Source organism: Monomorium pharaonis, chromosome 4 (assembly GCF_013373865.1).
Source record: "Monomorium pharaonis isolate MP-MQ-018 chromosome 4, ASM1337386v2, whole genome shotgun sequence".
Lineage (NCBI taxonomy): Eukaryota > Metazoa > Arthropoda > Insecta > Hymenoptera > Formicidae > Monomorium > Monomorium pharaonis.
Window position 1 is genome coordinate 5,545,013 of NC_050470.1, and position 25,537 is coordinate 5,570,549.

Here is a 25,537-nt window from a genome sequence, read left to right on the forward strand (position 1 = left end):
AACTTCTATTTTTTTTATATTAATGATTACAATTTTAATTTTGTTTTATTATATTTAGATTTGATTGGATGAATAAATAAGCTTTTATTTATATATTTTTTTAAATACTGCTTATGTGTTACTTATTTCAGGTAATATTGAAGTCGCAATTTTGTTAGGATGTTTCTTGTATATGAAATGCAATTGCGCTTAAAGAATTCTCTAATAATAATTTCCTGAATCTTATTATATCCGTCTATGTTTCTCATGTTGCAGGAAAACGGAAAACAGAAAGGACGAGTGCATAGTAGCGCAAGAGAAAATGCATCCAACTTGCGCGCAGCGCATAGACGGCACCGAAATGCCAACGTGTCACAGCCTGGCCGAGACTTGTAAAGAGAACAGAAGCTGCAGGTGAGGCAGTGCGTCATATTCACGTTTTTGAAAATTTGCATGTTTCTCCATGAACTATCTCTATACTTTATACAAATTGTGCGCAAATGTAGAAATGTAAAGCAAAGCGCATGAAAAGAAAATCTCTGGGAACGAATATGCTTTAAAAACAACATTCCTAATATTAGATGTAATCAATTGTTGCAACGTCATTATTTTATATTCAATTGTAAATTAATTGTAACTGGTTGTAAATTTATTTTTTATTAAATTTTAATCACATTTGCTGCTAATTTTGTCTTAAAAAAGATTCTTTAAAGATTGAATGTGAAACGGTACAAAATCTCCATAAGATAAAATAATTTTCTCAGCGCTTAAGCGAATTCATTTACTACGACTCTCATGTATGTATGTACATTACCGCGAGATCCAGAAGGTGAAGAACGTATCGTTTCATCCTTCATAGTCGCACTGGTCCTACAGCCTGGACAGACGTCCTCTTGACTAAGGAAATATTGCATTAGCGTACGTATAAATCTTGTTGAATCGCGATTTAACTTTAAAATTGAAAAAGTTCCGACGGAACTACGAGAAAAAATAAGGGACGACGTGTTTGCGGTGTTTAATCGGGTGCTTCTCTGGTTTACTCAGCAAGATAAGATTGCGTCGCTCTAATTGGACATTATTATTTACGTGTCAATTTTGTTCCCTTTCCCATCGCACGGTAGTTTTCGCTTGCCGCAAAAGAATCTCGCAAAAAATTGCGAGGATAAGGGTAAAGGGACATCGCTCTGTATTTATTTTTTTAGAATGATAATCCCTTACGTGCGCAGAAGATATATTGCGGTTTAGCAAATTGATCTTGTATAAAATTGCATGAACATTTTATTCATTAAATCTAATGTATTATGTGTGCAAAATTCTGACAGTTTTTTTAAGACAAATTTCAAATATTATTCTGAGATTCCTATCCATATATGCACAGTGCCATCTTTATATTATTCCGTATAATAAACAAGAATTAAACTATAAAATAAGGGAAAATAAGAGACCTTCAAAATTTTTACATATATTTAACGTGAAGTGATATAGATATATAAAAGGAAAGTAAAGGTAGAATAAAATTCATTAAGTGTAAGTATTACTATTAAAAGAAAAATTATAAATATAAAATCCATTAAATATATTGTATTATATTCATATTAAAAAATTAATATTTTCTATACTCTAACCAATTCTATTAAGTGATTCGCATGTCGTCGTATATATCTTTTTTTATTGAAATCTGATAATTCACAGTTTGTTGAACATATATACAATTTTAAATGTCACAGCGTATCGGTGCACCGAATAATCTGCTATTATTGGCACATGATATAAAACAATTTATAATTGAATAAATTGAGAGAGAAAGATCAATAAAAAATTTAATCGATCAATTCTAATGGATATAGTATTTAATCTACATAAAATGTGCTATAGTATATATTGCAATATATAAACATATATAATATATAAATATATTATAAATATATATACACAAAATCTAATTAAGAATTAAACTTTAAAAAATGTTTTTATTTATTTTTGTTATTTCAAATCATCAATTTCTTAACATGCATCATTTTTTTAATCAGAATTGTTCGCGAACTTGAAATTTATTGTGTGGTATTTCATATGGTTTTCGAGCATTTATTGGATATGTCACAAATTAGTATATCAACTTTTGTGTTAATGACAAAACATCAAACATAACAACGATAATTGAAATATTATGTTCTTTTATAAGGGAGTAAAATACACATCACGTTAATAAATATGTTAAAAAAACAGCGTGTGTAACGAGGGATTAAAATGGACAAAAAGAAGGTATACAGTCGTGAGCGATAGAACATATGTATGCGCGCGTTGCTGATCGATTAAATTAGAACATGCGTGCACGCACGCACGTATGTACGTATGCACGGTTCGATTCAGCGTTTTAATTGATTTATCGCCGAAGGCAAACGAATCCATTTTTAATTTTGCCATTTAGAGGTATCTACAGGCGACACGAGAACGAGCAATTGCTGCGTGCTATAGATGCACGCTTTGTGAGTCGAGATGCGTTCCAATACTACGAAGTGTCTCTATAGCGTTTATTTAATTGCTTTCTGTAATGATTGCTTGAAATACGTTTATTCATTTTTATCGTGGCAGTTGTTTGTAAACGAATCGCAAAACTTAAATTAGCGAAATTAACGTGACACATTGGAAATCATAGTCAATCAATCATTCATTAATAATTTTTAAAACTTTGTATATTTTATAATAGTTTTTATTTTCTAATAAGAATAAGATTATTATCATTTTTTATTTAATTCTTTTACTCACAATTTTTTGTTTGATATAGCTTTTTAACTTATTATTTTTTAACATAATAAATTTAATAACTCTACATATAAAATTAAACAATTGACATAAACATTGTTTATTAAAAATTATTATACGTATCAAGAATAAAATATTTGTTATATTTATGTGCTGTATCATATCCGTGTACGTATATCTGTTTATTATTTATTTAGCATAAAACTTTGTTAGAAACCTCGCTAATGAACTTCAGCATTTTTTGAATTTAGACATCTGTTTTAACGATTTTATCGTTACCTTTATTTTAAACGAAATACATTTGATTTCTAATACGATAAATACACAAACATAATTTAATAATACGTAATTATTTTATTGAAAAAAAACGTGATTGACAAAACTAAGAATAGAAATGCATTTTATCCCTAAATTTAATTATGAGAAACAAAATTAATTTAAATTTAAAATAAACTTATCTGTATTGTTTAAAATAAACTTGTTTTTATTGTTGTTTAAAATGAACTTATATTTGTTATTTAAAATGAACTTATATTTGTTATTTAAAATACTCAACATTATCTTATGTGATACATTTCTCTATATAAAAAAATTTAAACATACATAAAATCAAACAGTAAAAGATTTTGTACAATGTATTCAAATATAAAAAAAAATCTCAAAAAGATAATTTTTTGTGCAATAAGATTGTGCATGTTCTGACTGTGAATTATTATGCGAATTGTTATAACTATAATTAAAAATTATACACTGTAGTAGATATGCATCTATGTAGAAACAAAGCTCATGTGTTATCTGAATATATATTCATTGACCATATCAATTGTCACATCAACAGTCCCTGTGGTCAATGAGAACGTGCGATTGGCTATTGTCGCAATTTAAGTCCCTTCGATCACCTAATATGTCACTAGTGACCACACATGTACGATTCAATGATTGTTAGGACATCACTTACAATTATTAATGTCAGTGATACTTTTGAATACCTTTTTGATTAAAGTAATTATTCATCTCGAAAATCGGTCTATTTGTCAATTAAATCAATATTACGTTCAATAATTTGTCAAAGCTTTATTCATATTTATAGTTTATTTACTGACATTATAATAAAACATCTATGTTTAATTAATGAATCAAAATGAATAAAAACATGTTAATTAATATAATAAATTATATATACATCTTTGGAATACATTTACCGTTGAAGAAAATAAATATTTGAGGGGAGACATTACAAATTTTTTTTTTAGTATGGGAAAATTTTTTTAGTATGCGTAACATATGGTCAAGAATTAATATTTGATATTTATATTTCTCTAGACTTAGGCTGGAGTATTACGAACAGAGTTGCGCGGTAGATAGCGTGACGAAGAAATGCGCTGGTCCAACCTCCGAATGCAGAAAAGCGATGCTGGGCATTCTGGGTACTGAACTTCATACCAATTGCGCTTGTAAGGGCACCGAGCTTCATCAGCTACACGGCTGTATGGGTTGGCAGCGACTTCTGTGGGTAAATCCTTGCGTAGGTAAGCGGAAAAATTCTTAATTCTGAAACATTCATTATCCGTGCTACCAAAGTTGGTAGCAACAATTTAAATTGAAGGAGCTAGATTTAGCAATTTAATGTTCTTTGATAGATAATGGATGTAGGTAGAGAAAATTTACTAAAATTAATATTTGTAGGAACTAAAATAGATGCAGGAACTGAAATAAGTGTAAAAATAGTCTTATGAAGTGTATGATAATGTATGCGATAAAGCAAGTCGACATTATTGATTTTTTTTTAGGATAAAATGAAGAATGTCTGTAAAAGATATAACTGTGTGACTTTAAAACAATTTACCTACTTTGGAAATAACAGGTATATTTTAAGCGAGTTATTTGAAAACGTGGTAATCTCAAAATCAATATTGAATCATTTGGATTAAATAAAAATAATCACGAGCTGCATACTGTCTGGTATTGGAATGTTAATTAATATAGACTGATGATGTACTGTTTGAATGTTTGACCAGTTTTTGCAAATATTTATGTCATACGAATAACGTGAAAGACGATGTGCCGGTATACTGTTTTTATTAAAAGACATTTCGCAATGTATTTTGTATTTATTTATTTACTTATTTATTTATTTTATATGAAGAATATATTTGTTATTGTTTATTGCAAGTATAAACTACCGTATAAAAATATGTGAAATAATTTCTTACATAATATTAAACTATTTTTTGCTAAGCTTGAGCGTAACTTTTTTGCAAAAAAAAAAACAAAATTTAAATTCCAATGTAAGTAAATTGTTTCTGATATCGACAATTGAAAAAACACGTAAGTTACTTAAAAATTAATTAACAAAAGCTTATCTTTTAATTGATATTGCCTTTACTTTATTTTACAATTAAATTTAGCTTCTAATTTGCTAAAATACAACAATGATAAGGTGGAAAATTTACAAAAACTTGACTGGAAAATTGCTAGGGAATTTACCCATGCTAATTTCTATTTTGCTGGGTCACCGTATATATATAAACATTACAGCGCATAATTAGCATGGAACAGACAAAGCTCTATGAAGCTTTGCCGATACGCTCGGCATGATGCACTTCTAAAACGTAGTAGGAGATGCAATTTCTTCGTATCTAAATGACTTATCTACCAACTGAATGCAGTCCATTGCATTTGCCATGCTTTACAACTCGACGAGGTCGGGAAGGATCGATAAGAGCCAACCCATGTCGTTTGTTCGACCGGTGTAATTGCAATTCTGCTCGTAGCATCATCATGTAGCTGCATAGATCGTCATATCACAAATCTTATCTTTTTTCTGATTGCATCAATTTATTTCAGATTGTTCTACATACGATGAATTGCACAATTAATCGTCTAGAATATATTTTTAATGACAAATATAAAAAATAATTTGATTTCCTGTTTGTAATTTAATGTTAAATTATCTATAATTAAGTCCTTAAAATCTCTTTGCAGATTATTGACAAGCACGATTTGTTTATCAAACAAATAATAGAAAACCGGGTTATCCTCGTTTCCTGGCGCATTTATAAATACTGATAAATATAATCTATTTCGCAAAAATAAAAGTTGCAGGTCACCGCTACAGCTCGTAAAATATTATTACGCGCATCTTACGTTCCCTATTATTGCTGTACGCGTCCCACGAGAGGAGAGGCGCGCGGTGCCCCTTGAAAGTGTAATCACCCCGGAGCCTCTCGGTAGCTGAAATATTTCGCAGCAGCTGCGCCGCCGGTGATACGGGACCGGGCGACTTTCCCGATACTTTCATACTTCCGCGTCGGATGACTACACATGTACATTCAACTGCAATTTTACAGGCTCTCCGTTCGGCACTTTATATTGCTTAGCGGTTGTTATTTGCGGCCACACGTCCGTTGCCTGGCACACGGCACGAGTGAGAGAGAAAGTATTAAGCCAAAGTTACTCCGAGGCGACGATGCCGATTCGAGTCAGCAGTTTTTCGTGCTTATTATTGTGCCGTGAAATGTTATAAGTTATGACAGAGAAAGTGAAAGCACATCCCACAGCACGAGGAATCATAAAACATAGTGAATAATTTTCTGCAAAGAAGTTCAGCAAAAATAGTCGCGAAATAATAAATGATACAAAATGACGTGAAATAAAAAATGAAAGATATTTCACATTTGAGTTGAGAACAGTATATACTTTCTTTTTTCATTTTTATATTAAGTTTCAGTGATACTCAAAATCTCGTTGCCATTATTTGTTCCGATAACATTGCAAATAGGCAAATTGTACAATAATGTTATCATAAAAAATTGACGAACATTTCGTCAATAATTATCCTAAAATATTATGATATAACGTAGCAGAATTTATCAAAAATAAAATATCTATTGTATGTAATATTTTATATGTCAAAATATCTCTAAATTATAATTTAGGAATAATTGTGCAGTCTGGTATAACGATTATATTTCTAACGTTTATACATAATGCAATCAAAATATTTTTCTCAATTATTGAACAATTCTTTTCTAAGTATAATTTTGCGAATATATTACCAAGATAATTTTCCATATCGTTATAATTTTACTGAAATATTATTTTGAAATTAATTATGTAAACAGTGATGATGTTTTTATAAAAAATCAATTTTCTACATCAGTTTTTGTAAATATACCTACATGATTGCAGATTATAATTTTTATTCAAGATGTCGTCATGTAATTTAATAAATGTTGTCCCATCGGGGTTTCTTGATTAGTTTTGGTTTCGCATCGTTTCTCAAGGACCGTTTATCGGTAATTACAGTGGAATCGCAGAAGGACTATCACGCGCGCAGGAAACACCATCATTCGCGAACGACGACAACAGCGAAGACAACGACGGCGACGGCGGCCGTCGCGTCAACGACGAGGTCGCCGGCGAGCACAACGGCGACCACCGCGGTCGAACAAGTGGAAGATAATCAAATACCGGAAGTGACGAGGTGGCCGACCACCGAACCCACGGAAACTTGGGAAATCACAACCACTACTATAAGCACCACTCCGAGCACCACCACAACCACCACGCCAGCACCACGTGAGTGGAGTCTAAACGCGTTTAATGATTATTAGTTCCCTACATAATAATTGACCTGATTCTCTGGGCTTACCTCCCGGGAATTTCAGTTACAAAGTTATTTTTGCAGTTCGATTTTTAGGAGTACGCAAAATACAACTAACGCTGAAAAATAAACAATCTTTACAAACTTTGAAACATATTTTGTACGTAACAAAAACTCGTTCCTCGTAGATTTTTTCTGCAACAACAATTTTATCTAAAACTTGATTGGTTATTATTCATTTAATGCTGAAAATTAGATTCATCGCGAAATCCTTTGAAGTTTACTGTTAAACTTCACTAGGGTACTAAGTATCGTTCAGACTGTCATATTTCCATAATGTTAATCTTTCATTACTATTCTTTTTAAAACTTTAAATTTAAAAATTCTTGTTTCTAATTATTACGTAGGTGTATATATATATTTTTTATGTATATTTCTTAAACAGTATTATCTCCAAGCAGACAACGTCTCTTTTTGTAAATAAAGCTCCGTGTTCCGGTAGCTTGAGAAAAAAAAGAATTTTTAATCTCTTTCGTCTACTTGCATCGAGAAGCAAATTAGATAGATCGCCTGCGGGTGAAACGTTGGAAAAAGAGGTTGATAAAGGAGTGGAGAAATAAACTGGCGAAAAAGACAGCTTCTCACGTCACTCTCTTTGTAGGCTTCTGCGTGGTTCAAAGGCCGAGACACAGTCAGCAATACATAAGAGTGGGCAAGGGGAAAAGGGTGAGTCGCTCACACACAATCTCCCAAGTCTCTTGCGATCGCCGTCGCAACGCAAAGCCCATCGCCGCCACCCTCGAGAACCGACGCTCGCGAGACTAAAAAGAGAAAGCGAGGGTTTTGTGGACGTCATACCAGGAAAGGGTGGGCGGTGGTGTCAGCGGAAATCGGATATTTACTACACACTAGCAAATTTAACCGCAAAGAAACTAGAGAATCGCCTACGATTTCTTCTTGACGTCGCGATAACGTGTCTCCTTTAGCTTTTCTTATTCCCTTATTTTTGAGAACAAGCTAGATGATTTTTAATTAATTGCATCAAGAAATAAACATATCAATGTTAATTCTTGCTCTAATCTGTATTGAATTTCATTTTGTTCAGAAATAAATCTATTTTTACATTTTCGGCAAGTGTCTTTTAAAATGGACAGTGACGGATAAACGGATTGATCGCAACGTATTTCTACTTGTGTAGCTTTATCGCGAAGACGAGCCAGAATGCTCGGAACTCTGCCACTGTGGTGAGGGCGAGCAACTCGTTTGCAATACCATTTGCGTCGATTCGTCACCCTGTAAGACGGATTTCGCTTTCTACAACCATGAAGCGCCGGCCTACCAGGCGCATCGAGGTCCTTGCCTTTGTTATAGCGGAGGTTTTATATGCATGCGGCCTTCGCCTGGTGAGTAATCATCTCTAATAATTGATGCGATTAAATTAAAGTCGATTATTTAAGAAGACATTATCTCGCCTTTGATATTATTTTTATATCTATTTATAAGAAAATTTTTTTAATGTATAAAATTTGATATTTATTCTTGGTATTTACTCTTTGACATTTAAATTTTTTACAAAATTGCAAACTCAAAAGCGAAATATCTCTTCAAATAACATATTTATTGAATTCTTTTATGAACAAACACGATTTATGTTTGCACGTATGTATACCCTGCGATTGTAAATTTGTTTACTTTATTGTAAAAATAAATAGAAGAATCAGAGTTTATATTACAAGAATTTATTATATCATATCTTACAGCAAAGCAAAATTTATAATTTATGTAAATCAAGATTGTTTCAAAAATAAATCAGTAAATATAAGAAACAAGTAATTATTGAAAAATAAATTATTTAATGAACATAAAATAAAACTCTATTTTTCAATTTATATTAAATGTACTTGATATATATATCTTTCGTTTTTCTTTCCTTTTTTCTTTTAAATTCAACCACGGTCTTGAAATACGACGATTTTCGAGTAGTCCGACAGAAAACGATTTCTCTTCTCGCCATATAATACCAGCATTGTGTTATTTGCGCAGACACATATAGTATACCGCACGGGGTTTTCATGTTCCTGGGGTACAGCGAAAAGGACGAGACTATATTGAAGCAGTACAACAATGTGACTGTGCTGGACGCGGTGTCGTCTCTCGACAATTTCATGAGAGAGGAAGTCAATAATCAGGTGAGGCGTTGCTGTCACGTTGTTCCTATTGATCGTTAATACTCGCCTGGGTGAGAGACACTTCGAAATTGTCGCTCCTTGGTTAAAGCCGTAATATCGCGCTACTCGCGGCTCGATAGAAATTTCGCCTAAATTCCAAGAGATTGTCTTGGCACAATTTGCCACGAATTCGATGACCCAGAAAAGAATTTAAAATCAGTCGATTATTCCGGGATTTATTACATCTCGCGTTACTCGTTTCGGTAGCGAGAAGAAGACGGGCGAAGGGATCGTTCTGTGAAATTCCCAGAATGCAATTAATGCGTAGCATCTCCGATCGGCGCGCGAAATCCCAATAATGAGAAATGTCAATGAGAAATGTAATGGCTCGTCAAACTGCGCGTCGATTAAAAACTAAATCGTGCCGCGCGGAATTTAATAAAGCCGCCACGGTTGCTGCGACGGATGACGCACCAACCTACCACCCACCTAGATACCCTGGGTCAACTTCACCGTCTTCCATTTACAGACAGTATGCACGCTCTTCTTGTACAACGCGACCCGAGAAAACGTGATTGCTGTGGCACGACTCGGGACCGACAATCCACCCTTAAATAGCAGTCAGGCTCAAAGTCTGCAGCACCTGCTGCGCGTCAAGGTAAGCGAATCTCGAATGGACCTTTTCGCACTGCATGAAGAAAATTGAAAGCTTTGGCGCAAGAGCTAGATAAAGCCGCAAAATTTTTCGAGGAGACAAAGAAACGCATACTAAAGAGGAGCAGAAAATTTTATTATTCTATTTACCTTTGCAAATTACCTTTTGCAAAGCCCCCGGGTCAAATAGAATTTTTAATCATTGTTTTATTAAAGGCCGTGTTAGAACATTTTGAATATAACGCGACGAATTGCTGTATATTCTTGAATATATTAAACTTTATATAGTATTATAAAATGGATATTTTGATCTGAAGTAAAGCTTATGTTTACATTTTTTTATTTATTACTTTTTCAGCTCTCTTGCAATTATTATTTATTCGATATATGTGATAGAATATTCTGAATTTAATGACATAGAGATGGCTATACTTTGAAAATTTGCAAGTATAACACACTAAAGTACGGCAAGAATAAAACCTGGATCAAATTGGTAATATATTTTGACGGCGTGATGTAATCTCTTTTTCTGATTTTTTTTCTTACTGCTTTTTCTTTATAATTTGTGGAGAATTACAGCGAATACCAGGTTAATTTCTAAATCTTTGGATTACGTGTAGGATTGTGCTTACAGAGTTCACGAGACCTTTGAGGGTCTTGCCAGCAGCAAGAAAAGCTGATCGCGTGAACGACGGCGATTCGATACACGCGCGTGCGTGCGCCCGACAGGAAGTCGGTGCGAAAGGGCGATAACGGGTCCTCGCGAAAGTTTTAATTTCTTGGCGAATCTCGGCGTTGCTCGGGCGGAATTATCGCGATTAATCCGTTCGTTCCTTGCCGAATTTCACCCTTCGCGCCGCGATAGATCTCCCGGCAGTCGGGTGTAGATCGCCGATCGACCTTCGGGTTATTGCACGCGAGAATGCAACCTTACGCGTGTCCGAAACATATAACGCTCTCACTTAAAATGCGCGCAAAGCGATTAAAACTCAGTGATTCATGATCGACTTATGTACGCCGTGTCACGATTCAAGTATGCCTGATATGACATTATGATCAGATATAATTTTTATAAAATAATAAAACAAGTTTATTAGCTATATAACTAGATTGAAACTAATAATGGTGTCCTAGATTGTGATTGATTAGATAGTTTAAAAAATATTACGTTTTACAGACATAATTTTTTAGATAAAAGAAATTTTAGTCAGTATGAAATATACAGAAAATTTTTAGAGATTTTTTTGACAGAAATAATTGAAAGTTAATTAATATAAATCTACTGTCTCCTTTATTAATAAAATACTTAATAATTTCTATTCTACATTTACCTTAATTTTACTTAATCTATTATATATTTACAATAGCTGTTCTGCAAAGTTTAAATATTTACAGAAAATATGTATAACAGATAAACCAATTAGGGATATTAAAATGATTTAATCGTATACTGAATATGATTACATTGAAAAGCAATAATGAAGTTTTCTCTTCGGCGAACATATTCCGCGAATATTGAACGGCGGGAGGGATTTTTATAATAACGAATTCTCAACGTCGAAAAATTCGCACGAAAAAAGAATAGATCGGCCGACAGAACAACACGCCAATTCGAATCCAGAATACCTCCATCAAGTTGCAAATGGACCGGCGTTTGATCACAGATTGGAAATCGCCTCGGGAACCTGTATGACTGCGCAAAATGCGTGCCGTGAGCAGAAAACGACGTATATTTAGCAACATACAGGTGTCAAAGGGAAACTTCACGATCGATCGATGCAGAACAACGTTAATGGAAAATTACATTTCGTCTTGAAAGTTGCGCTAAGAATTTCTCAATGTCGTCTTATAAGTCTAAGGGAAGCAGAACAACGGAGACAAAATGATAAAGAGAATGTTATGAATTATGACGATTAATTACACTTATTACGCATTTGATATAGAGAAACATTATTACGAATTAATTTAATCTGAAAATACACATTAATTATATAACAAAGCAATATTTTTATTACCAGTTGATTTGATATATAATTGATTAAACCGCATACGTTTATAATTAGATAACGTAATTAACTAAAGGAAAGAGAAATTGTATTCGTATTTTGAAATCCTGATACTAAAGTTATTTTATGGCTGATAACTCCCGCTCATCGAATGCCCGTTGGACGGCTTTAAATAACGGCTCGACGGAGAACGTCTGACGGGATTACGGGAATTCGTTTCTGCCATTGCCAGCGGGAGAGATAGCGTGTTTCGATTCGAACGGAATGGTCGACCGGGCGACTGTGCGATAGATATATAGATAAATAGATTGAGGTTCGTTCAGCGAGATCGGAGGATCGCGCTAAGCAACAATCGTGAAGAAAAGGGTGAGTTTAGAAAATTGAGTAGACCCAAGATGACCGTTATCATTAATGGCGGACTTTCTTCTTCCTATCCCCTTTTCCATTCCACGATATTTCTTGGGAATTTTTTCTTATATTAACAAAGATGAATAATTCAATTTCTTATGTTTAAATCCATTTGTAAATGTTAAATGGGATATATTTATTACTCCTACATATTTCGCGGTATAAACGTATTAAGACTTTACATGCTGAGTTGTGTGTTTCCGTTGAATTGAGGATTTAATGCGCTTTATTAAGTAAAATGACTAATGAAGATACCCAACCATTACAAACTTGTCTGTGCGAGATGATGTGCCTGAAAATTTTCAGATTCGCATAAGTTTCCCTGGCAGTCGGCCCGCGCGGTTTGTCCCCAATGTCATCTGAACTGAACCTACTCCTCCCCGTCCACCTTGTCCGTGGACCCATGGGGCTCGTAGCGGCGGCCGACTGCACCGTAGAGCGAGAGGGATAGAAAGTTGCATTTTCCCCCGGTGACTGCACGTCGCGGCTACATACGTCATAAAACTTTGCTAATATAGCGGAGGACCTACGGTGCCGTCTTTGCGCCGCGCCGGCGACTCGAAATCGCTCGTTTCTCTCTTGCCGGGCAAGCATTCGTCTTACTTTCCCTCATCTTTCACTTTCTACCCCTCTTTCCTTGCATTCCCATCTCCACGCTCTCTATCTACCGTCGGGCGGGATTTATGCGATTCGAAGCTCGTGCAGAACTTTACGACCTCGAATATCTCGCTCAAATCATTATTCGAATCACCTGGTCGTTTGTCAGGCAGATGCAATCGAATATCTCCTATCGAGGAACAGGTATCGATTGTCTTTAATTGGGACTTCGCTACCTATCGTTTATGCGATTATTTTTGCCCGTTTTGTAGAATTTTCCCGTGATTATTCGACCGTGATTGTTCGATAATTTGACCTAATTTGATATCGATATCGCATGCTCTTAGGTTCTGTGCAGCCAATTACGTTCTTTCAATTAACTGTGGTTGTATATATCTACGAAATGCGTCGAATTGCATATTTAAATTGTGTTTAATTTAAATCGACGAATAATTTTTCTGTTGAACAATTTTAAATCAATTAAATTATATTTTTATTTTGAAGTTCGGTTTTTCATTAAACTGATATTTGAGATAATTTTGAAAGAAAGTAGATACTAGTATTTTAATTACTGCGAATGCATTATAAATAACTTTGACCAAATTGGATCCAGTTCATCGATCAATAAAATCCGAAGGAAATCTAATGGAAATTAAAACTTATATGATGGGTAATAGAAAATGTATTGACATTTCCCAAAATAATCTGACAGGTTTTTTGGCCAATGTTTCTTGTTTCTTTATCTAGAATTTTTTCTTTAATTCTTTTTGTTAACGTGATTATTAAGAGTCCATTATTATTGTATTTATTATTATTAATTTATTTTTATTAGATTTATTTGTACCTTTTTTTTTATAATTGTGAAATAATTTTTTTATTCATCTTAAAATGAAATAATTCATATCGAAGGAATTAACTGAAATATATATATTTATATATCACTTGTTTTATATCACTTGGAAATGGGAAACTGTGATATCGCCAAACAAATTTAACTGCATCGACGAAGGTGACTTCGCGTCGGAGTGAAGATAAATCTCGGGATCTCGTGTATATCGTAAGTAGAGCTGACGAATTACTCTCCTGAGAAAGAGAGTACCGATGATACGATCTTTATTCAGTGTGGCGCTAAGTTACCCCTGACGGGCGCAGTTTAATCCCATCTTACGGCAGTGCGAGAAACGGCGAAAAAGCTGTGGTTTCCCGACGCTCCGCGCCGTTTTTCAATTATGCATTCGCATATTTTACCGGAATGCCTTGTCGCATTCAGCGACGAGCGCGACGACAGCTGCCGGACTGCATTTACCAGGTTAACAATAATTCAATGTCACCATCTTACGCCGACGGGTATGTACCGGGTGCTTTCACGATATCCATGAATATGGTCCTTGCTATTGTCTAGTCAAATTTCGCGCGATAGATCTAAAAGTTCTAAATATTGTTCTAAATCTTATAAATATTCTGCCTTTACACAGTGTGCATTCTCTATTTAAATTAAAATAGATAAAAATCATAAATTTAAATAAAAAATTAAGCAACTTTTATGCTTATATTTTTTCATTATGTACTATTTTAAAATTTTTTTAACGCTTCTTCTTTTTTATTAAGCATTAAATATTTATTTTTAAAACTACAAACTATTTTCTTCCAAGTTTCTCATAAATATCATACGTTAATGGAGCAAGGAAGCAATCAATCGGAATGCGAAAAAATCTGGAAAAAGAATATTTTTTTCTCCATTCGCAGGTAAGGACAGAAAATTAAGGAATCTGGAAATAGAGAACGTGTCCGCAATCCCTAATAATTCAGAGTCCCATCGCAAAGTCGGATTCCTTCCTACCTTTCCACCCTTGGTGGCCCTCTTGCAGATGGTCATCGCCGTTTCTACTTCTGTCGCAACTTCGAGTGGATCCTCGTCGTTAAGTGGCTTCAGCACTTTGCCGTTAAGAACAAAATCGCAGAAAAATTGAAGTTCGTTAAAATCTACCACGTTTTACTTACGCTCGGGTTGTCGGTTCGTCGTGTTTAACGTCGCTGCTAAACATGCTTACGAATGTAACGACAAAAAAGATAACGTAACTTTTACGATGTCGTATACGACAAGCGAGAATTCGAACGTTTTGAAGAATAAATCGCGATAAAGCAGTTGCCATGCGACATATGTTGAATTAATTCAAGCAATTACCGTATTGCTAATATATTTTTTTTTTTTTTTTATTAATAAGCAGAACAGAAAGTACATTATTGAATATTTTGTAAAAATATAGATTTAAATTGTTGGTAAATTTTATATCAAATTTCTATAAAAATATCAAATGTTACTATTTTTTAAATGAGGGAGGGGGAAGACAAGACTGAAAAGCCTTTTAAATGACGCATGGAAATTCAATGAAAAGTCGCAGTAGCTTCAGAATCGATATTCGGATACGAGGTTGAGGCAGGATAGGAAATATGAGGGGAATACGGGAGAGGGAAGAGGTGTAGGTGCCTTTATTGGTCTTGTGCCAATGCTTGCTATCTATATGGAACACCTGCGTCTGTCCAATGTCTCGAGTCGCGACTGATCGAACAATACGACAGTCTTAAGACAAAGGAGTAAAGGAACGATAGTTCTCCAAAATGAAATAGAGAGCATTTCTGCATTATCTTGTTTGGCCTCGATTGCAAGAGTTTATGAGATATTACTACAATGATAACAATAAGATTAAAACGAGACTTTATGTCTTTTACAATACTTTCTTTAATCCTTCTTGAAATCTGTTAGATTTTTTTCGAGAAATTTGTACAAATATTGACTAAATATTTATTACCAAATTAATTGATATAAAATTGTTAGTATTAAGATCTGTTTCGAAGGAATGGCATTTCTTCTGATTTCTTATAAAAATAAAAACTTATTATGAAAGTTATCATTATTTCAAAATCAATTTTTGGTCATGTGACGACATCCAATATTGTTGCATTCTTATACGCTTAGGAAAATCTTAGATTAGATACGGTCCCAGATTCCGGAACAATATGACAAGGAATCGTTACATTTGCTCGTTGATCGACCAAGTTGATAGGACTCAAAATGACGGTCTACCAGTTTGCGCAATATTCTCGTCTTCATTGAGATAAGGTTGCGATACCTTAATGTGTCAAGTTCTTAAACGAGACCACCTAACATTGCTGACACTTTATGCATTGAAGATATTGCAATTGTAGTGTCACTTATTCTAATGTTAAAATAGCACTTACAAATATATTGAATAATTTTGAGTGATAATATTTTTATATTATGAATATATAATAAGAAATAAAATAAAATATTAAATGTATTGATTGTCCTATATAAAAGAAAAAGAAAGAAAGAGAAAGAAATAAGAAATTGAATTATATTTGGAAGAAATTAAAATTATTAACAAACAACTGATTTTCCATAAAAATACAGACTTTCCGAAAAGTTATGAAATATATTATCTACATAACTTGTAAACGAGGAGTTAGTATCCTGTTTGAAGTTAATACCTATATTTGATATAGCTTCTCACTTCAATAATGGCATAAGTGTATAAATTATCATCTCATCGTCTACGAAATTATAAATATTTTAATCGCATAGGCTATGCATCCAGCTGTACTTATTCAAATTCCGATTTATAATTTAAAAACGACAGTGTCGTTTCAACTGTTATAAAGAGATCGATCCAAATTTTATTACGAGGGCAGAAGAGAGAGGCAGGCGAAGTCCCGAGGCATCTTACAAGCTTCATCGAAGATGCATGAGAGCATCAAACTACCTGACACTGAGCACCTTTCTTGGATTTCTGCATGATAAAGCACGTTGCATAGCGATTGTCGACCGCGATGTTCGTAAACTTTACTATCGACTTAACGTGTTAAAACTACATTTAAAAGCGTACTTCTTCAACTTTCAATTTCTTGTTTAGTCAGATATTAATATTCAAATTCAATAATCGCAAAAGTTAAGTATAAATTTTGTAATTTGGACTTAAGAATTTAAAGTTAAAGCTTTAAATTCTTAAGTCCGAATTACAAAATTATTTAACTTTTGCGATTAACTTTTTTATTTACAAATCTCTCCAAGATTGTTACAAAGTTACTCTCTCCTTCTCTTCTTCTCTCTTTTTCCTTCGGCTATCTTTTAATTGTCATTTCATAATCCACTTTCCGTTAATCTACTTGTCACACATAGAATTCACATTAGGACTGCAAGATTATCTTGTACATGGCGAACACCATACGCGAGCGTTAGTCTGGATTTCGTTATCCATTATAGCGCGGCGAGAGAATGACGATGCTGAGAGACGCGCCCCTGATAATAGCTCCTTACGTATACGTATTGCCGGGCTGCCAATTTGACGAGGAGAGAAACGACTTGTCGTCACGGCCGGCGGGACACGTAGTTGCGTTACGTGTTTCGCACGGAGTATTCCGCTCACGCGCCGCGACGATTGCTTTCGGCGAACGACGCGGTTTCCTCCACGTCTATCAGTTTGCTCTACGACAGCAAGACAAAGCGGAAAGCTACTTTTTTATCAGTCTCTTTCGGTGCTCGAGCTGACGCGCGCGGATGATCTCTCGGAGAAGCCATTCTTCGTGCGGCTTATAAAGCATCCCAGACAGCAATACTACTCTTCAGCCCTTTAACGCGCAAGTTAATTCACGATCTTGAATGAAAATTACTTGTAATATAATTCTCAAGATTTTCCTTTTCGGTAGATTGTTGCAACTGCTACAAAAGGGCTGGCAGAATAATTAACTGGCGAGCAACTAACGACGATTTCACTTTTGCATCTCTGAAAAGCATGTCCGTAAATTCTGTCTTGAATTTTCAATTTAATTTCATTCAACAGAAGCTACGAACTTGATATACGCAAGAGCGTCTTGCTGTCTGAAGTTCGATGTTGAGACAGCGGAGCCGCGCCGCGGGGATGACTACAAAGCGAAAGTAGAAGAGGAGCGATCTTTCATTTTTAACGTGCTCCGGGCATTTTAAGATCACATGTGAAATCGAGGGAGAGAAAGAAACTTGCCTCTCTTTGACAGTCAACTCGTCAATTTTAATCACACTTTAATACTTGAATATAACTGAATACTAACATATGTATACTTCAATATGAAGGAGGAACGTCAGAAAATATGGATATGTACCGTTCCATGACGATCTCATCTTTTTCTTCTTTCCTTCCTCTCTTTTCTTTGTGTATAAATATTTTATTTGGGAGTAAAAATATAATAATATGTGTCTATTAAAAAATCCTTTTCAATTATGTAGAAGCAATTGAAAAATTTACTATTGGTTTTGATCTCAATGGATAAATATCATATCGCATTAATATTAAATTATAATAATTGAAAATATTTTATAGCTTCTTTATTTTGTTAGAATTTTTATTTTTTTATTATTTTCTCTTTTGCCGTTGAAAAACTGAAAAACTGAAAAACATTCCTATAGCGTTACCTTAGTGAAATATCTCATCGAGAAATGTATTTTCATTTTCTACATTTTTGGAGCTATCCTAAAGCGTTGAAGGCAGCAATTTCATACAAAGAAAGGAGCGCGGCAGATCAAGACTAACTGCTTTATTTTACTTTGTGCTCAATATCCACTCGTGAATGCTAAGTGCCAGATAACTTCTTGCGTTCTGAACAGTCGATCTTCGTGGGAGTGTACGAAATTTCTCTTCCATTTTTAGAACAGTTCAACGGGGCGCCGACGCCTCGAGGGCTTCAGAGTTTAAGAACGAACACGCGGGAAATACCCTTTAACACGCAATCCCCTTATTTTTGCCGATTTAAAGGGAAGCAGCTCGTGCAGACTGCAACTGGCAGGGCTGCTCTCACAGTCTTTAGATCCCTGAGCTTGACATACAGTTGATTGATTCTTTCGAAAAAAGATTTTATTACATATACATTTTTAAAAATATTAAAAATATTATAAGTACAATCTGTTTTCGTATATTATATAATATAATAAACGCATATTAACATCATTATTATAATATATGCTGGTATCGGAAGCTATTGATTATTGCAATGATAATGAGGAATTAATTATGAGAAATAAAGCTTATGTTTAAATTGTATATTATTTTACAATGTATTCACGTACACGTAGAATATGAGATGGCCCTGTCACATAGCAGCCGTTTTTTCTCCTTTTAGAAAAATTTACTACCAGACCACGTTATACCACTTTTTCCCCCCGACTACTTTTTCGGGCTTGTTTCGTTTACTTTGAAAGTTTGTACAAACTATCGCTACAGTGTATTCACACGTACTTACCCACCTATCGCTCGTAACATGCTCAACAACAATGCGGATTGCTTTCGTGCCGATTGTTTTTTCGGATTAACGCGATTTCAGCTGTGGCTTCATTACGCAGGATGCCTTTTCAGGTAGTAAATTAGAACAAGACTCGGACGTGAAGTGATTTGCCGGCACGATTTCTCTTGTTTCCTTTCGGAAATATTGTTTGCGTGTTTGCGGAACATACAGCAGAATATTAAGAATAATATTTTTAGCGCCTTGATATAACCACACATGTTGGTCTGAGATATGTATATATGTAGAATTATTGAAGAATTGAAAGGCGAAGAATTCTTACAAGTACAAACTCCCATACATGCTACATTTCATTTTCAAGTAAAAACTGAAAAGTCAAGGTTTTTTCGCCTTCCTTTAAAGTTATTTCCTATTTTTGAAATATTTTGAACCCAATCTTTTTTTTAGCACTGAATTAATTAACCATTTTACAGATGTAAAGATAATTGTTTTATTATTAAGAGGTTGCCCTACCATTTGTCTTAATTACAGATTTGTTGGAATAGATAAATAATGCAATGGTTAAATAATCACCAGTACAATGTTACATTATTCATCTTTTACAATTGTAGATAAATTAAGAAAAGATGACCGTAATAATTTACTTATATCATAATTTTTAGAAAAATGATGTTAAAGAGATTAGAAACGACAAATCTTAAAAGAAACAAAACATCTCTCAGAAGAATATTAGAGAAGAAAATATCTTTCTCATTCAGTTCTTTAAAACTGCTAACACTGATTCAATGATATTTAAATCAAATTATACTGGAAAGATGTTGAGGTTTGGAGAACGGAAGATAATTTCAGAAAATTAAATGAAGAGCAAATTTTCTTCTTTAACATCTCTTGTATAAGCAACTGAAAAATGTTCTATTAAAAGATTCAATATCCCATTGGTGACTATTCGAGCATTGTTTGACCTTATTTTAACAAGAATAGAATCTGAAATTAGGAAACACACGACCGACTTATAATTTTTTATCAATAAAGCAAAGAATGTATTTCATAAGTATTCACATTAATTTATTCAACCCCTGTATGATTCGTCTGTGGAGGAAAAGGCAAGTTATATTTGAGTATATCGGTGCAACTTGCGATGACCTTGATTGTTTGGCCGCGATGCTCGTAAATCCTCTTACTCGCGGACGCCTTCTTCTGAAACATGGCAAAGCCGATAACGCTCATTATGTAGGCTTATACAAAATGCACGCGGTTCCGCAGGGCAACATATACCACCGTAGCTCATAATTGAACATTACGTCCTGAGTTTTGCGCAGTAATCCGAATATTCGACCATCAACATTAATATGTTGCAGACTTACCGCGACCACGACAGCTTGTTTAAAGCTCCTAATGCAATGGTGAATTAATCAAATGATTTACAGTCCGCAATGCAGCTTACTTATACACAATTGCATACGATTTTGAGGCATTCGACTTTTTTAAAGCAAAAACTGTCACTAAAAGTTACATGCAACATGTATTGTTCACTTCTTAAGCGAGTTTTCCATATTTTCCTTCAGCAAGTTTTAATTAAATACATTTTATGTGCTTTACATACACAACATATAGACAAATACATTAAATATACGTGACCTATATCTAATAAAATTCAACTTTTTTAGACTACAAATCGGAACTTTTGATTCTTATAGATTTTTTGTTATTGAAAATAAATCCATAAATAATTGTTATTTTATCACAAAATTTGATTTAAAAATACCGACATTTCTGATTACTTTAACCTAAATAGCTAGAAAAAGCTAGCATTAAACAGTTTTATTTGAGAATTTATTTTTAGCGACAAAAATCTATAAAAATTGTATGATTTAAATAAGAAGTTACAGTTATAAATAAATTAATGAAAGATCGTGATAATAGTGAACCACTTATCCAATTTACATAATTACTGCCCAATATTATTTTGCAACACGAGTATAATTATATTTTCTAGATATTTTTGTAAACGTATTTTTGCTAAACATGAACTCATTTTTTAAATTTGTCTATCACGTCACAAGAGAAAATTTTAAGAAAAATTCTATTTTGAAAAAAATTGCATTAAAGAGACTAAAAACACCGAAGTTGTAAAATTGTTTTTTTTTTAATTACAACGTATGTAAAATAATTAAATTCGTAGGAAATTCTTCTATTTGTCTATTGTACTAATAAAGATACTTTGTATATTTAAAGATACACTTAATATTCATATATTTTTTTCTTAATGTCCATAAACATTTTAATATGTAAAATGTATTAAATATTTTTTTGTTAACAATAATTCAATAAAGAATTTATCGGTGAAATAAAATGATTGAAACGTCCTACATTTGAAATATTAAGCTATTTCTTTACAACAGTGTATCGTAATTATTATATCAATTATAAACATTTTCTTTTCTCAAAGCAACCATTACTAAGATTCGGAAGTATCAAAATTTACGATAAAGATAAAATATTCAAAATTTATGAATAAACACGAATGTATGTGAATCTATGTTTGTGAACTCTTTCTTCTATTTTAATAATTCATAACAGCGCGTACTGCGAATTGAGACGTATGAGAAAAGAAAAACGAAAATCATCTATTAGTAACTAGCGGTACGAAATTACTTGTATTGCTCGTAAGCACTTCGTTTTGAAGTCGAGGTGGAGAAAGAATTTTCTTTACTCGTGTCAGGATAGATTGTCAGAAATATTGCGACGAACTACGGAATTGTCGACAATGCGGCCACTCGCACAAGCGGTCACAATAAATCCTCTTACACCAACTGCTTGCCGGGCGAGTAGGAGGACCTTTAAATCGGATGACGATTAGCGTCGACGCGCGAGATTTGAGATCCGCCAAATCTGGCGATTACCCGGACAATCTAAGGACCGCTTGCTCGCAGAAAGAGAAGTAGTAAGGCGAGGCGTGAAGAAAGACGAGGCTAGCCGGCAGAGCTGAAGTCGAGATTTGCACCCTCGAGCAAGGACAGACGCGGAAAAATGGCGAGATCGTTGGATAGTCGGAAGACCCCGCTTGCTTCGATGAGATACACTGGGGATGAAATATGAACGGGGATCCCGTTAACGATGCATCTTCCCGGCAAGAAAAGGGAAGACGAACTCCTTAACGCGAGAGCGCCGGTGGGTTTTTTTGCCCAACGGCATTAAACGTTAAAACTAAAGTTGAACAGAATATATTTTCTAGGACTTAGGATCCCTCGGGACTTCGCATACTTAACAAGTACGAAACAGTCACGCGAAATTGCAAAAAACAATTATTAGCGCTCTAAATGTACACAACGGAAGGTAATGTTGAATTACATAGAGCGAGGGCAATTGGTTATCTTTATGTTGTGATGAGTCACGTAATTCAAGAATTAATGAGCAATAATTGTTAAACATGTAACATTTATAAATGTTAAATGATACAGTTGGAATGCAAAGTTTTTCCTCCCAAACTGCTTTTGTTTCATAACTCTGCGGCGCGCAACCAAGAGAAAACTTGATATTCTTAAAGTTAAAGGATCCCGGCGTTGCCTGCCGAAGGGAGGGCCCGCTATCGCTTTTCGCGAGCGTTATGCTCATTTGCATTGCGTGACGAGCCCGCTTCCCGTAAGCCTTTACGTGTTACAAAGCCGGTGTGCGTTGCATGTCGTTATTCCTTCTCTACGAGTGTTTTTTCTTTTTTTTTCTGCACTTTTTCCCCTCTCGCTTTCTCGGTGACTTTACCCTTATCCGTCCTTATCCCACCCTTATTCCAGTGGCTTTTACTTGCGCAGTCTCTCTCTCTCTCTCTCTCTCTCTCTCTCTCTCTCTCTCTCTCTCTCTCTCTCTCTCTCTCTCTCTCTCTCTCTCTCTCTCTCTCTCTCTTTTCCCTCTCTCTCTCTCTCTACATTAATTTTCCCCCGCGCCGTAACGAGCAACGTCGAGCGAGCGCCTCAACGTCGTTATTGATTAAGTGGCCACGTGAAAGCGCGCCCGGATTCTTTAACGACGAAATTTTATTGACGGCTACCTCGCGACGACAATTTTCCTTCTCTCGACGGCGCGGCGAAAAACTATGAGGCACGAAACGCGGCACCGCACGATCGTGCGACACACGGTATCGCCATTGTTAATGCCAAAAAACTTTGTGGCTATGCGAAATTTTACTGTAATAAAAATTGCTTTATTATTCGTAAAAACTATAATTTCCCACACATTGTTTCACGCTGGCAAGTTGATAATACTTCAATGATATATTCACATGGTATTACTTATTTAAAAAATGTTTAAAAATAATATGAATAAAAAAATTGTTAAAAAAGATTAATTAGTTTATGCAAATAATCTCAAGGAAAATATTTCCGAAATAAGAAAAACTATTTTAAAAGATACTAACTCTTTGTCCAGTATAATTAATCGTTACAGTTAATCATTTAGTACCGCAATTATTCGGCCACAATCATTTCTCATCCTCTTACCAACGGCAATATCATCGCATCATTCACATACGGACTCTGTATCCGCGTTATTATACATCGACGCCATTGTTTCATCATTGTGAGCTGCAATTACGAGTCGTCTTCGAGCGACGACAGCAACAATCATTCTCTGATATCAGATGTATTTACCCGATTGAAAGGGAGGATATCGAGCAAGGTCCAATGGAGAGACCACTATTGTAGGATGAATCTGTCTTCTATTAACTGCATACGGAGTGTCTCGAAATTCACATATTGCTTCCATGGCTGCATCGATTATGACTGAACGCTATAAATTCGTGTAACATTTGAACGTTGCAAGTAAGTTACTTCCAAAAATAAAATACAGTTTTTTAACTAAGATTAAACAAAAATTAATATTAATAACATATTTTCTTTGAATATTCTCTTATAAGAATGTTTAAATTTTATTAACTGTTCGCATTTGAAAATTTGTTTTTAAAAATAGACTTTACATTAAAAACTTTATAATCGTAAGTGAGAAAGATCTGGAGACACCCTATATGTCTCCTCTTACTCCCTTTTCTGTCAACATGCACAAGGCCACGTTTTGACGTAATCACTCCTCCGTTCAGAAATCCAATTAGTCGACCATTAATAAGGGATTCGTCCCGACGGAAGAGATAATGGTACCCTGTCCCATCACCAGCTGCAGTTGCACCTGCAGGTACGCTGCGTCTTGCACCTGTCTTCATTCACTCAGGAATAAATGGCCGATCCCGTGACGATGCTGTAAGGAGAACCATTAGTTACCGGTGATCGTGAATTGAGATCGTCTTTCGAAGAGAATAGCACGATCATGCTCGAGGCTTAATGCCACACTTTAGCTCGCGACACTTCTTTGGGGCCATTGAACAGGTTTCTGCTAAGATAAGCGCGATTGCTGCTGCTTAATCTTCGTTTATACTACTAGTGAAAGGCTGACCAATTTTAGACTGCACTACTTGCGATCTGAAATTAGCGTGGATATTTCTGAATTTTATTTTATTTAGAGATATATTTCCAATTACTCTGACTATTAATATTTATAACATGTTCTATCCCACGTGCTTAATTATTTACGAGTGTAATAAAAGTGACTTGAATATTTTGCATATTTTATAAATGCAATTTTTTGTAGATTTGTTAAAAATGAATCATTGCAGCTTATGTACTCATTTTTATTAAAATTTATTATATTATAAAACTATATTTTTACATCGATTAATTCGATTAATTATCTTGCGCACTTTATTTTGGTTCTTGAAATAGTTATAGGCAAAATATTTAGCAAGATAATAACAAGCTTTTTAACAAGCTTTAATAGCGATTTACTGGAAATTACTTGCAACTACGGTCATTAAATGTCATCTTAATAATTTTCATTTCTAAACCGCTTAGAGTCGTTTACATTACACCCTTTGTGGATAAACTCAACGTTATTTATTGCGGTCTTCCTATAATTAGATGTTTATGCAAATAATTTATTAGCTTTCCTTGTGTGTATTTATTCGTGCATTTGCCAATTTCTGAATAATTGTATTAGCGCGTGTCTACTTGTAAAGCGAAATT

At 34.3% G+C, this 25,537-nt stretch overlaps 1 protein-coding gene across 4 annotated transcripts in view; it reads left to right on the forward strand.

The window, feature by feature from the left end:
• Positions 1 to 25,537, forward strand: part of LOC105836798 — a 283,568-nt gene that overhangs the window by 251,160 nt on the left and 6,871 nt on the right. For all 4 annotated transcript variants that reach the window (XM_028189400.2, XM_012681084.3, XM_012681085.3 and 1 more), the window contains 7 exons: positions 256 to 393; positions 4,066 to 4,271; positions 7,051 to 7,323; positions 8,010 to 8,074; positions 8,547 to 8,751; positions 9,392 to 9,537; positions 10,046 to 10,174. In XM_028189400.2, the coding sequence (XP_028045201.1) occupies positions 256 to 393; positions 4,066 to 4,271; positions 7,051 to 7,323; positions 8,010 to 8,074; positions 8,547 to 8,751; positions 9,392 to 9,537; positions 10,046 to 10,174 (1,162 nt within the window). The remainder of the gene's footprint in view (positions 1 to 255; positions 394 to 4,065; positions 4,272 to 7,050; positions 7,324 to 8,009; positions 8,075 to 8,546; positions 8,752 to 9,391; positions 9,538 to 10,045; positions 10,175 to 25,537) is intronic.